The 15,147-nt window shown below is 46.5% G+C and overlaps 1 protein-coding gene across 1 annotated transcript in view; it reads left to right on the top strand.

Annotated features, from left to right (window-relative positions):
• Window positions 1-15,147, top strand: part of NAT8L (N-acetyltransferase 8 like) — a 32,812-nt gene that overhangs the window by 1,003 nt on the left and 16,662 nt on the right. The window contains exon 2 of the mRNA XM_030239352.2: window positions 739-903. Within this exon, the coding sequence (XP_030095212.1) occupies window positions 739-903 (165 nt within the window). The remainder of the gene's footprint in view (window positions 1-738; window positions 904-15,147) is intronic.

Genomic DNA, 15,147 nt, shown 5'->3' with positions numbered 1-15,147 from the left:
ACCTCCCTGAGTTAAAAATAGCGCTTGCAAGGTGTCCCCTCCCCGTGCCAATAATTAATAATGCGCGCCCCCCCGCCCCGAGAGGGCTTTGGGGTGGTCTCCTGCCCCCGGTGGCTGCAGGCTGGTCGCACCTCATGTCCCAGACACCGGGGAGGACGGGATCCCACGCTGGAGGGGGACCCCCGGCAGGCTTTGGGGAGCTGGGGGACGCAGCCGGTGGCTCTGGGCCGTGCCGGAGAGAGCCGCCGGCTCAGAGACACCCGCAGAAGCCCCCCAGGATGGGAACGGGCAGGGTGGCTGCCCGGGGAGTCGCTGCTGATGGAAATAGCACTGCCGCAGTGGCGAACACATGGCTGCGGAGCGGTGCCCGCAGCGCGGCTCCTCCACCCGGCCGCGTTCCGGCCTCGCCGGGGACAGCGAGGGGGGCCGGGGGCGTGCGGGGCTCTCGGGGTCCCCACGGCCCCGCTCCGGAGGGGCTCGGTGGGCCCTGCGTGGCGTGGCGGCATCCTCCCCACCGGCTCCTTCAGGACCTCATAAACTTCTCCGGGTTATCTCGTCGCGATTCGCCGTCCCTTAACACGATAATCTCGAGAGCGTGAACTGTGTGTGTACTGCAAATGTATATTTTGACTGTGCTTGTTTTATTGATTTATTTTTATAATGAGTTTGTATTCCGAAATCAACACTAAATTCTCTTTTCTGACAGGTGTCGTTTATTTCTCTTCCTTATCTCCATAGTAATGTGCTTTGTTGTGACCAAGTCCTTCCTGCTGACCTGCTGTTTGCCCATCTTTCTGATGGGCATGAGGTACTACTTCAGTAGAAAAGTTATCCTCCACTATCTCGATTGTGCGCTGCACACGGACATGTCCGATATTGAGCAATATTACATGAAACCGCCAGGTGAGTACGAATTCCCCGAGGGAGCCTTCCTCCCCCAGCCTGCTGGGGAACATGGCTGCTCCCTGCTGCTGGCGCCTTTTCCTCCTGTCAGCAGCACTGAGCAAGCTCAAAAGTCGCCAGAATGCAGCTCTTTAGCCACACCAGGCATAAAGCCATCTCTGGTTTTGGTTTGGGGTTTTTTTATTGCTGATTTTGGTTTCTTTAATTTTTTTTTTTTCATTACTCCCCCTCCCCCAAGTGCCTAGTCATCCCAGGCAGCCTCTGTCTACCCCTGGAGTGCCGTGCTGCTGGGTCCCGCAGCCACCCGGAGGGCTGGGCTCAGGTGCCTGGGGACACTGAGGCTGGAGGATGTGGGTTATTCCCCAGCCCTTACGTCTTCAGCTCGGTGGTTTTTTGCTCCCTGCACTTGGTATTAGCTCTGACTGCAGGAGGAAAGGGAGATAAAAGGCCTTTTAGCCCAAATGCTCAGAGGAGCCCATTTTAGCTATTGAGCCCATTTCCCCATGTCATTCAAGAACATTCCTTAATACAGGTGTTTTGGAAGAGGTATGGATCAGGTATGTAAAGGGCTACTGCTACATAAGCTTGCCCTGATCTGGGTTCATCCCTTTGTTCCATATATGCATATGGTTAAAAATACAGTATCTAATGATAATATTACCTTGTTAAGCTGTAAAAGATAACTTAGGTCATCCAAAAAAAAAAAAAAAGTGTCTTTAGGACCTGTCAGGTGCTATTTTGCTTTTTGTAGGCACGCATCCATATTGAGGACAAGAGCAGGGGGATGTCTGGGCAGTCAGTTGGGGTTTGAGGTTTGTTTTTGGTGGTCACAGAGGGCTAGTGGTGAGCTGGAAAAGCAAGGCTAGGATGGCATCTCACCTGAGTTCCATCTTCTTGGGGTACCTGCTCTCTTCTCAGGTACCTACTGTGCTGTTTTTCCACATGACCATGTTTTTGCTGTATCATTTGCTGTATCATTCCTGTTCCCAGGTGTGACCGACCCCTCCCTGGGCACTTCTAGAGAACTGCCAGGAAGTGTAATAGCCACAAGCCTTCCCTTTATTCTAATATGCAATGTTACATTTTGCTAAAATGTTGCTCCTCTTACGAAAATCATTAACTTGTTTAATTTAGCTTTCTCTTCCCATCATAGTGCATCTCTTATACAGATCTTGGCCCATCTTGCACTCACAGTGTGTTTCATTTACAGAGCTTGTTTTTGTAAAAATTAAGTGATGTGTGACTTGTATTTAAAAAGCTCAAGCTTCATTAAAGGTGGTGTCACAGGAATAAAAGGATTCATAGGAAAATGTTTCTGTACCTCTGTAGTGAGGCCCAGCAAAGTATTATGGTGGAGAAAACAGCAGAAGATTCCAGTAGAGTAAGAATGTGTGATATGGAGTTAATAGGAGAGCTGCTTAGCTTGTTAATGCTCAGGACTTGCCTGGTCACAACTGAGAGGGATCACAGTGCCTGTATTTGTAACACTAGCAGACACAGAAAATAAAGGGAAGAGACTCAAAGTAATGCCCTCAATTTGTTTAGGGTCAGTAACGTAGTTTAGTTGAGCTGTGTTGCCAACATGTCTTTGAAATGTTGGCATTGCTTTTATTTGGCACCTGAAAGAGCTAATTGCAATTTTAGAGCAAATGTGTGGGCTTTAATTTTTTGACAGAATTTAATCATGTAATTAGGCTTCTGCCATGCCATAGAAAGCAGATTTATGGGATTGTTGGTGCTTGTTAAAGGTTCTTGATGATAGTGGTGTCGCATAAAGGGACCAGGGAGGCTCTGGGGTCTGGAGAAGGGTGTCGTGCATTGGAACCAGTACTGTGTGCCATGAATCCATGAGATGCTATTTGGTGTAGCTGTGCACAAGGCATGAATCCAGTGGTTTGCTCCTGTTTCCTCCAAAAATGCAGTTGGTGAATTTTTTTTCCTATAGGACTGCAGTATAAACATGGTCATCCTAGAAAATGCCCAAGTTCTGTGCACTTTGAAGGCTGGCTGGCTGAACATCCAGAGGAAGGCAGCAATGTGCCACACTGGCATTGCCTGTCCCACCCAAAGGACAGAACAATGGCAATAAAACAAATTCAAGCCCCAAGTTTGTCTTTTATTTGCCTAGTTTACAAATTAGCACCCAGGCAGAAATTATTGCAGTGGGAATGAGAAGGGCTCCTTGTATTGCTGCAGCTGAGATATTTGTGAGAACTTTCTCAGTGAGGTGTTAAGAGAAGAGTAATGGGGTATGGGGACAGGGTCCCAGAGATGGCCAGAGCTTGACTAGACAAGTTAAACTCAACCTGATGATATAACTGGAGCTTGCTGCTCCTTCTTTAGAGAATCCATGTTTTCCTCCTTCAATATCTTTTTTTCTCAGCACAGAAAAAAGAGAAAGGGAGATTTTTTTTGTGGTGGGGTTATGAATTCCTGTTTCTCAGGGTAATGAATGCCAAGGTAGAACTGGGACATGGTCTTAAGGTCGTGGATAAAGATGTTGGTTGAGGTTTTTGCCTTTGGAATCCAAGATACCCAGGCACAAAAACCTGTTGTTTGCAGCCAGCTCTGCATGGTGCCCAGGGCTGGGGTACTGTTGTCGTGAGTATCTACAGCAAATAGCTTCTGGTGAGGCAGGCATCTACAGTGAGGGGATATTTTAACTATTAAAATGGATCATTCTTGGTGCTATTGTGAAAGCACCCACAGAACATGTGGGTCAGTTTTATAACCAAGCTAAAAGGACCAGGTTTGCAGTGGGACACCATGAGCACCCAAGTTAATGATTAGTGTTGAACAATTTCATCACTTTTCTTCTGCAGTTTTTTTGAACCTCTTGCCTCCAAGTTAGTTATTGTTTGAATTTTCCTCTGCTGGGTTTTGTATGAACTGAAAAATATGTGCTGACAGTGATTTTTCAGAAGTACACTAGCCAAAATCCAAATCTTTGTTTTCTGTTGCCCTCCTACACTTATGCCAAGGGTCTGGCAGAACATTTGGGCCAGTGCTTAACTTGGAGCTTGTACAGAGGTGTGAGTTGAAGTTGCTTTCAATATGAAAAGAATTGTTTGTATTGTGCATGCTGGGGTGTTAAAACAGAAGGTTGAATGGTTCAAACACCTTCCTGAGCTCTTTGTAAACTCACATTTTTTCATTTTAAAATAGCACTTATTGGAATTTACCTTTTTTTTTTTTTTTTTTGTTCAAAGGCTATGAAAAAAGACTAGTGGAATGGTGAAAAAGAAAGGAATTGGATAATGGGCTTAATTGTCAACCAGAGTAACAAGCTCTAGTAAACAGAAAAAACCCCAACCAAAACCAACCAAAAAAAAGGAATTAATTTTAAATAGAGCCCTGCCTCTTGCATTTATCCACACAAAAAAAGATGAGCACAGCTGGAGCTTCTTTTATGGTCTGATGATTTTGATGACTAATCAATTTTACAGTGTCTCTTCAAGCTTCTGTCCCAGTTGGTTGTGTTGTATGTTTTTTTTTGCAGTGGTTGGTGTGTTAGAGAGATTCTTGTGAGGCTGAGGTCTCAGCTGGAGAGCTTATGGAAACCAAGACTCCTTATGTCCCGTGCAGAACTGCTGCTCCCCAAAGTGACAGGAGCTGGGGCTTTGGCTGATGAATTTATGAATTTCCACGTCTCTGTGGTTGTTCAAAGAGTTGCTGCTGGCTGTCCTGGCAGGGTTTGCTGAGGTGTGTGCATACCTGACCTGGTGGTGGTGGTGGTGGCAGCTGGGCCGTGTCAGGGTTTGGGAGCTGGTGACAAGCTTGGTGGCTGCATCGCAGTGCCCAGTGCTGCAGGGGAGGGTGGACAGACTGCACAGATGGGCACCCTGGGGAGCTGAGGCTGCAGCACCTGGGGGGTGTGGGGGCCCTGGTGATGCAGCAGCTGAAGCTGCAGTGCTGCTGCTGGTGTTGGGTCACAGCAGCCACCCGTGCTGAGGGCTGTGGCAGCTGCACAGCTCCAGCTCCTGCCCCGTGGGCAGCCAGGCACCTCAGGCAGCGAGGGGACAGGATGGGTGCTTTGCTCTCCTGCCTCCATCCAGGGTGAGCAGAGCCTTCCTGTCCTGCTGCCCTTTGTCCCCTGTGTGTGACAGTGCACGGGAGGAGCCTGCACAGATATCCTGACCTCCCTGGGGCACAGAGCCCTAGGGAAGAGGGACTGCAGGGGATGGCTCAGTAGGGTTCAGTTTCTGCTGCTCTTGGGTGGCACATGGCTCTGCTGAGCCCAAAGGGGGGATGTCCTGCCCTTCTTGGCAGAGGTTCTGGGATCATGCCCTTCTGCCAGGACACCAGCTGAGACAGGTGAGATCCTGTTTGCTACCTCTACCTTTTGAGGTTTCCCACACCTGCAGCGAGGTGTCTGTCTGGGTAACAAGTGAGTATTTGTGTCTTGCATCAGGCCATTTGGCAGTGGGTTTTTCCCCTCTGGCACGATGTTTGCAAGGGGAGCATCTGCTTGTGAGTCCTGTGGCTGCTGCTACCTCTGCTCCATAAGTGCTGAGCCTCGGGGAAGCTCAGAGATGAGCACCAGTGACTCTTAGGGTGCAGGGAAAATACAGGGTCTACCTTGGGTGGAGATCCTCAGCCCTGGAGCTGTGGTTGCTCTGCCATGCCTAAACCCTTCCAAAGACACAGGCAGAGGGGGTGGGGAGGGTATTTCTCCCCATTGAGCCCCCCGGGCAGAGGGGCAGCCCCAGAGCCCAGTTCTTCCACATTCTGGATAATGCTCAAGCTGCTAGATAAGCAGGAGTGAAGCTGCCCAATGATAACATTGTTTGGGAAGAACAGAGCAGCTCTTGCTTTGCAAAGAAACAGCTCAGTTACCTGAGCCGGAGAGGGCTCAGGGCTGCCTCTTCCCAGTGCAGGAATGTGTTTTTGGAGAGCCCTGCCCCACTCCTGGTGCCCAAGAGGCAGCTGGAATCTGAAGCATCCCTATCTGCAGCATTTCTTGCTGGCTTATGCAGTGCCCTGACCTCGTGTATCTGCCAAAGCCCTGAGCTGCCTGTCCTGTATTGGGGTTTTCATGCTTGCCTTTCCCACAGTGGGGTAGGGTGGTGAGGAGTTCTGTGTGGGGCTGGGAAACCAACGGGAGAGGCTGTGTCCTTATCTCCTCCTGGGTGTTTCCCAGCTCTCCTTCCTATCACAGCTGGGAACTGAGGTTAGGTCTCCTCAGCAGAGGAAAGTCTGTCCTGTGAGCAAATCACTGCTCTCTGCAATTCATGAGAGTGCTTCCAGGTAGCAGAGAGATCCTAGAAGATTAGGACTACAGGCTTTTCATATACTTTATAGTGAGAAGTATTTTGTTAAAGTATTTCCAAAGCTGACCTCCTGCAAGTGGGACAGTCAGGGATTCTTCAGCTCAGCAATTTCTACTGTTGATTTTGGGTTTCTGCAACTTAGCAGCATGGAACTGCCTGGTTTGGCATCTCTCATCTCCAGAACAGAGTTTTTTGGGAAGCAAGATGAAAAACAACTCATGTTTCCAAGTGTTAAGGATGTGCTTTGTCCAGCATTTGTAATGGGCTGAAATATTTGGGTTTTATTTGAGTAATGTAAAATGCATTTGGAGTGGGATTGCCTCCCAAAACCCACCTCCTCTGGCACTGGCACTCCATCACTCGTGGCTGCCTCATTTTGCTGTGCTGGAGCCTTGGCTTTTCCATCTGGAGGCATCCCTGTCCTGCAGGCATGGGGCATGGGCACAGTGAGCAAGGCAAGGTGCTGCTGGCACCAGCTCTGCCCCCACCTGAATTCCTAGAGCTGGCCAAGGGCTGTCCTGGCCCCAGCAGCAACCACCATGCAGAACCCCAATGCTGCAGCCCTGCTGATAACAGCCAGGGAAGATTGGGATGTGACCCAGCTTGGGTCCCTTGCAGTGCTGAGCCACGTGGGCCAGCTCTGCTCAACCCACTGGAGGGCCTGCAGAGCCTTTCTACCTCACAAAATCTTTTTTTCCCCCTCCCACTTCTGGGGGCTCAGGTAATGCAGAGTAGAAGTGCAGTGCTGTCAGAGAAGGGCCAGCACAGGAAAACTGGAGTTGCCTGATGAGGGGAGCAGTCTGTGGATTCAGGCTGTGTCATCCACAGCCAGTGGAATAAACATGTTTTTGGGCAGGCTGCTGCAACCTCCCCCCCTTCCTATTTATTTATCACAGGAGCCAGGAACATATGCAGCAAACCCATTGCTCAGTGTGTAACATAAAAATAGCTCTCCCTTTAGATCCACAAGTTTGGCACAGTCCCATGTCAAAATTAGATGAAAATAGATTTTATAGTAAATTTTGCAGAGTAATATGACCTTTTTCTCCCCACCATGTGTTCAAGCATTCTCTCTAGAAGTAGCCAGTCCCTCATGGACATGGCCATCACTCAGTGCAGCAGTGTTGGAGTTGTAGGCATGACTGGGTGGATGTGGTGCTGCTGAACCTGAGCTCATCCTGCAGGTGTTGAAGACCCTCAGTGCATGCCAGTGCTGGTCATTAATCTTCAGTGCAAGAGGTAACCACTTGTGTAAATGGAACATCAGTAGTTTTTTAGGTGCAGTTAACTTCTCAAGACCAGCAAACAAGCCACATTAAGACTTAAGAACATGAAGGTGGCAGGAACATCAGGTGTTCTGGGATTTTTTCCTAGCTTTGAGTAATTTTTTAATGTTTTCTCCAGTGTTAAATGTTTTCTGGCATGGTTGTATGCAATTTTTCAGGACTGTCTTAGTGAATAAACCAAAACAGGTTCTGACTCCAGAATTTTGTTCACAAGTTTAAATGCAAATTTTATTACTCTTATAAAGGGTTTTGGCAGCTCTTTTTTCTCTTGCTTTCTTAGGAATGGCCAAGATTTAAAACAATTGCCCAAAAGTATTTCAGGTTAAGATTTCATAATAGCCTAAATTTAGGCTTTGTGTTGGATATCTGACCAGTGGCAGGAGTTTTACAAGTACAAAGCTTTGAGCCCCTCTTGAAACTGAATTTTGGATGTAGGACCACAAACTGAAAAATCTTATTCTCACACTGTTGTATTTATTTATTATATTCAGCCTCCTAGGATTACCCAAGAGTGGTCATGTTATTGCCTCTCAATGTGCACCACCAGTGTCTTAATACTTTAGAAATTGCCATGGGGAATTGCTCTCTACTTGAAGACCTCTAAATATATTGAAAAAAAAACTGGTTTTATGTAAAAGTCTAAATGCATGGCCTGATTATTCACGAAGGCAAAGCATTCAAAATTTCCCTGAATTTCAGAGTGGATTTCTGAAACTCCTTCTGTAGGCTTAGATCTTGATTCAGGCAGGTTATATTTAATTCCTCGGGATGAGAATGACTTTTGGGGTGGCTGTGAGCCCCTCGGGGACTCCAGGAGCCTGCAGCATTGTTTGCTGGTGTATTTGCTTTATTTTGGTAATGCTCTGCTGGGCATCTCTTACAAATAATCACATACTTGATGCTGCTCCCTTCCAGGCTACAGCAAAAAGAGAGACCTGGAGTGTTTTGCTGGTATCTGGTTCTGTGATGAGCTGAAGGATGTTTGAGCCTTTGTTGTTACTTTCTGCATCAGCAAAACAGGGAGCTTCAAAGTGTATTTTTAGATTTTCTTTTTCTCTTTTTTTTTTTTTTTCCTTCTGTAGAAAGCTGAGGCATCATTTTGTTACCCTGACAGGTGGCTAATGAAAGGAGTCTTAAAGAATATCCAAAGACAGCAGCATGTCTTACCTAGTTTCTATTGACAAATTTATTCCTTGTAACCAAATAATAGGGTTTAGGGGTTTTTTTGGGGGTTGGATTTTTTTTTTCCCTGTTTTTGTGTTTTGGTAAGGAGGGGGCACATGCAATCACCAAGAGGACTCATGTTCTTTATTAAGGATGCATCAAAAATTAGTTCATAGTGGTCTGGTCAGAGCCAGGTACAAGCTGTGGTATCTGTTACAGATGGCTTTGAGCCATTCTTTTAAGTCATCTATTGACCCATTGGACCCCAGCAATCAATTAACAATTTATGACAGCACGGTACAGTATCATTCATTGTCTTCTATAACTGTTTGAAGAGTGTTTCTTTCAAAAGGAAAAAATTATATTTCTTATTGGATAGCTCTAAAATGTAGACCTGTATTTCCCAGGGCTTAGTGCCAGGTTGGGCTTCTGCTTTAAAATGGGATTGAAAGGAGACCTTTCAAAATTGGTAATGGGAAGCATGTATTACAGTTGTATTTTTAAGTGGCTACATGAGATATTGTTATTTAAAGTGGGATTTGCAGCAGTGTAAATGCTAATGGAATAATTCAAGGTATTAGTCCCACCACAATGTGTCCTGCTTGAAATTGTACCTAGCAAGTAATATTTGTCACTTAAAATTCATGTGTTGTTTCTAGGGCTTATCCAAGTGGCAAAACTGAAAAACAGGTTTTGTGAGAAAATGATTTTTTAGTTCAGGAACTGGAAAGTAAAAGGAAGGATATTTTGGTCCAAAGTAAGCTGATTTACTATTCCCTCTGTTTTTTCACTATGATGAAGCAAGGATCTGTGTTTAGTGGGAGGTGTAATGCTGTTTTCAGCCCAAAACAGAATGGTTGGCTGTTAGAGCTTTCCTTAAGAAGCACAGGTCAGACCCAAGTGCATAGCTAGGAAATACTGACCATGATAGAGCCATGCTATGGTTAAGTGTTGGCTACCCCTCAGGCAGGTCCTGCTTTGGCACTGTTGAATCTAAACTGAGTCAGTGCTGGGATTTCAGGCATCCCAGGCCCTGTTTGAATTACATATTTCGGTATTATATACCAGTGCAGTAGCTGAAGAATTGGTGTTGAGGGTTCCATCTCTGAAGTCCTGGCTGCTGGGGCATCCATTCCCTGTGATCCTTGGAGGACTGAGCTATGTGCCTGTGTCCTGCCAGTGCTGGGGGCTGAGCTCTGTGCAGGACTTGTGCCAGCATGGCTTTCCTCTGCCTTTCATTTTCCACCTTTGGTGATTCAGGACAAACGTGTGAATTATTTTGCATTGACAAAAACTGTGTTTTTAAGTGAGCTGCTTGCCTAGATTTCCCCTCAATCACCAGTAATTGCTATACAAGCTGCTCCCACTCTCCCTTGCCAGTGTGCTGAATCCTGACTTGGAAACCCGCATCAGCACTGCAAGTTTGTTTGCTTTTTACAGTTGCAACTCTTGGGCTCTGTGCTAGTGCTGCTAATTGAAATGAGGGTGCTGGACCAGCTCTCTGGTCATGAGTAGCTCCCCAGTGCACCTTGCATTCAATGCTCACTTTAACAGGGATCAGATAATCATCAGTGATTCCTTGAGGGTTTCCATCCCCCCCCCCCCATTTTTTACCCCTCTTCCATCCCCTAGCACAGTAGTTCTGTATCCCATATTTCCAGTCTTGGGTCTAACTGCAATACTTGCATTCCTCTGAGTTCTGCTCACCTCCCTTGTCCATCCCTGTGTTGAATTCTCCAGTGATTTTTGGTCTGATCTACTTCTTGCTTGACTCATCACTTTGGCATTTCCCATGGGTGGCACAGGATCCCTCTGTATCTCTGATTTTCCCCTTCCTTCCATCAAACTTTTCAATTTATGTGCCTTTACCTAATTTTATTGTGTATGTACTTTCTTCCCTTCTTAGTTTGTCCAGATATTTAGCATGGTAAGTGCAAGTAAATACTTGCAAGTATCTTTCTTTTGGTAGAAGAGTGAGAACAACAAAGATGAGAAAATAAATAGAAGTCAGCAGCACAAGGATATTGTGTCTGCTAAGCTGCAAACATTGCACAAACCCACATGTCACTGGTGGGGGGAGAACATTTTACCTAAAGGCAAATGAACTGCCAGCAACAACATTTCTTACACCTTCTTCAGAGCATCTGACCCACATCACTTCCAGATGTATCCATTGATCTTTTCCCCTATAACTTTTCTACAAACCTAATCCTTCCCATTTTAACTAAATATAAAATCTTTATTGCATTCAGAGTGTGCAAGGAAAAAAAAAACCCAAACCCAACCACTTCATTTTCTGAGACCAGGGTTTTTTGTTCTTTTTTTGGAGGTGCCAAATCTGTTCATCCTGCCTGGATCTAGATAACAGCATCAGAAACACTGTGTAACACTTCTAGTGGGAATCCAGGGAAGACCTAAATCTGTAGTCTTCCAATTTAAAATAATGTTAAATAGTAGAACTGCACAGAGAAGCTTTTGAAAACAGCCTGGTTTGGAGCACCTGCCATTTCCAAGTGCTAATTCAGATGATGGTTAGTGAGAGGCAGAGCAATGAAAGCACAGCAGATACCTGGCTGCTGAGCAGCACTGAGCATCCTGATAAAGTCCTCCTTGGTGGAATTACATTGTTATTGTGGGATTTGTTAAAAAAAGGAGAAAGCAAGCAGTGCAGAAGTTACCCTACAATAGGGATACTAATGAGAGGGATTTTTTTTTTTAATCCAAACTGTTTGAAATGGGTATTTGTAAAACACCTTTTCAAGTTTTGCTGCTTGTAAAGTCAATTAGATTCACTTAATGTCTCTGAAAATTTATGTCTGGTGGGGTTTCAGAAGCTGTCAGTGTTCAGAGGATAACATCAAGCTGAGCCTCTTGGACAGTGATTTTTGTCTGGGAATAAGCCATCATCGGGTTTTACGGGGCTTTTTTTGAGCCATCAGTAGTCTGAGGAACATCAAAGCATCTGCAAGGATTCTTGAGAAGTGGGAACATTTTTCATGGATAACTCAAATAGCTAAAGAGGATTTCAGTGAAATTCTAAAAAAAATCTTCACATAACCCCCCACATTGACTGAGACTGAACTCTTGGGACAGTTTGGCTTAAAGATTCAGTGGAGCATTTGCTTTAACTTAATCATGGGCTTAAATCCCTTGTCTCTTGCTGGGAGTTTAGCAAATACTTAGGGGCAGTATAGGTCCAAGTGCTCTTTGGATAGTTACAGGGGACCTGGGACATAAATGGTGGTAAACCTTGGGTTTGTTCTGTGTGCTATCAGCTGCCTGCAGGATGAATTTATGATGCTTTAGGGAATAGTGGTGCACTGGAAAAACAAGCTGTAGTTGTGAACCTGCCCTTGGATATATTCATTCTGCCCTGTCCTGGCATTGTGGAGGTTTAGTGCTGTCTTTGTAGATGAGACAATCCAACAGATCCTCAAAACACTGCAGTTCTACCCAGTCAGGTGTGGATTTTTATCTCTTCTGGCTCTGGTTGCTGTAGTGCAGTTTGTTCTCAGTTTGTTTTTGTAAGTTGATCTCCTTTCCACAGGTGCTTTGTGAATGAGCCTCAGTCTGAGGGAGCAAGCATGAAGGTGTTTGCTTTCACTAGCCCTGAGCAGCCTGCCCTTCACTTGCCACGTGTCTTCCTGATGGAGTGAGACATGGCCCTACTCACTCCAGTAATTTACTTCACAGATGTCTTTCAAATCCCCAGCTCTTGTGACTGGAATGGAGGCTGGGGTCACATGGATGTGGGGTGTAACAAGCTGATAGGTGGTCATCACAGGAGATATGGATTAGGCTTCTGAAGGGACTTTTTTGGCCTGATTGTTCTGGCATGGAGGCCTGAATGCATGGCAAAGGTTGGTTTGTTTGTTGGGTTTTTTCCTTTTTTAGTTTTAGAGATGTAGAGAGTTACACATGTAATTTTCATTTTCTGTTAATGCATCATCCACAGCACATCCATTGTCTGTGCCCAGCCTGACAGATGTTTGTGTATTTATGGATGTGGAATTTCCTTGTGCTGCCACGTTAAATGAATGTGCTGGTTTGAGTCTGGGCTAGTGGAGCTCAGCAGAGCTATACCCAAGGCACATTGGCTTTGATGTGCTGGGAGAGGGATGTAGAAAAGTGTTGGCTTTCACAAGAGTGGCATCCAGGTGTGTGCTTTTTCTGCACCTGGCAGGGCTCTGGCCTCACGTGGGGCATTGCCACTGGTTTGCTGAGAGTTGAAGGTTGAAGCAGTGTGTGATGATGAAGGCTGCAGCTGTTTGGGAGGTCTTTCTGGGGTCTGCACCCTGCTCTATTGAAAGACATTTCTTCCTATGGCAGGGGATTGAGCCAGATGACCTTTAAGGTCCCTTCCAACGCAAATCATTGCAGGATTCTATGACTCGTGGCAGAAGGAGGTGAAGTCCTGAGGCAGTGTTTGCCCTCCTTGCTGTGAGAGGCTCCAGCAGCAGAGTGGGAGTGGGGAGCCCTTTGCCTTGGCATGCACAGGTGAATGTGTATACACACAATATACTGGAGCAACTCCACCCCAGGGTTTGTTTGGCTGAGTTAAGGCTAAATATTGCAGCCCCCAGGGGTTACATATTCACAGAGGGGCTGGAGAAGTAAGAGGGCTGCAGGCCAGGAAGGTGTTCACTTACAGTGGGAGCTGTGCTGGGATGGCCATGGGGAGGTGGTACCTGAAGGATAGTGGGATGGCCGTGGGGAGGTGGTACCTGAAGGATGGTGGGATGGCCGTGGGGAGGTGGTACCTGAAGGATGGTGGGATGGCCATGGGGAGGTGGTACCTGAAGGATGGTAGGTTGCCTTCTCCTGCTGGAAACCAGCCTGTGTTTATTTTCAAGGAGAGCTCTCATTACAGTAGTGCCTCCAGCAGTCCTGGCTGTCCCAGTTGCCTCAGAAGGGCTGAGTACCCTCAGACACCATCTCAGGAGGGCTCAGCATCTCCCCAAACCAGGCTTTACAAACACAGTGGGATGAGAAAGCAGTGGTACCCCTGTCTGCTGGCTCTGCCTGGTCATGGAAGTCACCACCCACCTGGTTGAGGGTTGGGTTGAAGATGTGGAAAGGTACCAGGAGGTGCCTGCAGCTCTCAGTGGGTCAGATCCAGCCCCAGCAGGACTAGGGAACACCTTAGGGTGTGGTGGGGAAAGGATCCCCTTCCCTGCTCTTCCCAAATGGGATGGGCTGATTGGTGTGCTGCAGGGAGAGGGTCATTGCTCTAGGAAATCTCCCAGTGTTAGAAGTGTAATGCTGCTAAAAGCACATCAAGAATACTCAGAATGTTTGCTTCCAGAGAGGTTTGCTAGTTAGTTATTAATTTATTTATAGGGTCAGGAGTTGGATTTGCTACAAACTGTAGCATTAGTCCTGTTACTGTCTCTAGCCTTGAATGTCAGAAGTACATCAGACCCCCCTTCCAAGGGAAAGGCCTTGTTTCTTGGCATGCTGCAGATGGAAATTGCTTTTTTTCCATCACTTTCCATGATAGGATGAGCACCTCTGCAGAGACAGCATGCTGCCTTGATGGGAGCAGGGCAGAAAGTCTGGGATTGGATGTCCAAGCTTGGTTCTCCTTACCAGTTTGATTATCTTTCCCAGTTTCCCTGTTTAATCACATACTCCTTCCCCAGAGGTTAGGGGAATAGGTTTGCCCAGATGTTTGGGGGGCTCATGCAGGTCAGACAGGGTTGGTCCAGTGAGAAATGCCCAAGTGAGTGCCCTTGGTGAGCAGCTGGGCAAGACAGACGTGATGAGCTCACTCCTCACCTCTTGATCTCTTCCCAATTCATTGTAATGAATTTTAGGGGCTCATCTGGGTGTGGCAGCTGGTGACAAGGTGGGTTTGTCCCAGCTGATGATAACTGGTGTCCTTGTTGGGTGCCTGTGCTCTGGAAAGATTGTGTGTACAGCACTATTTCAAGGTGTTACACTAGAAATAGGAAGTATTTATTGCTTGCAATAGACTTAAGGAGATCAAACCATTTACCAGTGGACTTCAGCCTGTAGTTTTGTATCAGATCTCCACCCTAAACCTCTTATTTTTTCCTGATGTCTTCCTCAATATCGAGTAATGAATTCTTCACTGTGGTTTCAGAGAGAATACAACTCCTTGTGGCTGCTGTTTCACTCCTACAGATTATGAAAAGCCAGAGGTCAGGGAGGTTTGATTCATTGTGTCAGCAACACGGTGGGATTCTTGTGAAAGCACTGTCATGTGCAGAGGGAAAGGCTCTGAGTGCAGCAGAGCCATATTTATTGTGGGTGTTAGGAGAGTGTCCTGGTCACTTCTCTTGGCTGTGCAGGGTTTGGTGAAGTGCAAGTCCCTGTCTGTCAGTTCCAGTTTGTCCTGGGAAGGAAAGCAGAGGGGCTACCCTGGGATCTGAGACTCTTCTGGTCAGTGTTTCTGCACTACAAATATTGCCTTGTCATTGTCACTCCTCGGCTGCTGGGGTAGGAAAATCCTCATTTAGAGACTCCTGAGGGCAGCAAGAATGTGGCAAGGGAGGTAACAT

This window comes from Serinus canaria, chromosome 4 (assembly GCF_022539315.1).
Source record: "Serinus canaria isolate serCan28SL12 chromosome 4, serCan2020, whole genome shotgun sequence".
Lineage (NCBI taxonomy): Eukaryota > Metazoa > Chordata > Aves > Passeriformes > Fringillidae > Serinus > Serinus canaria.
The sequence above is the reverse complement of the archived record's forward strand: the minus strand, read 5'-3'. Positions and strand labels throughout refer to the sequence as shown.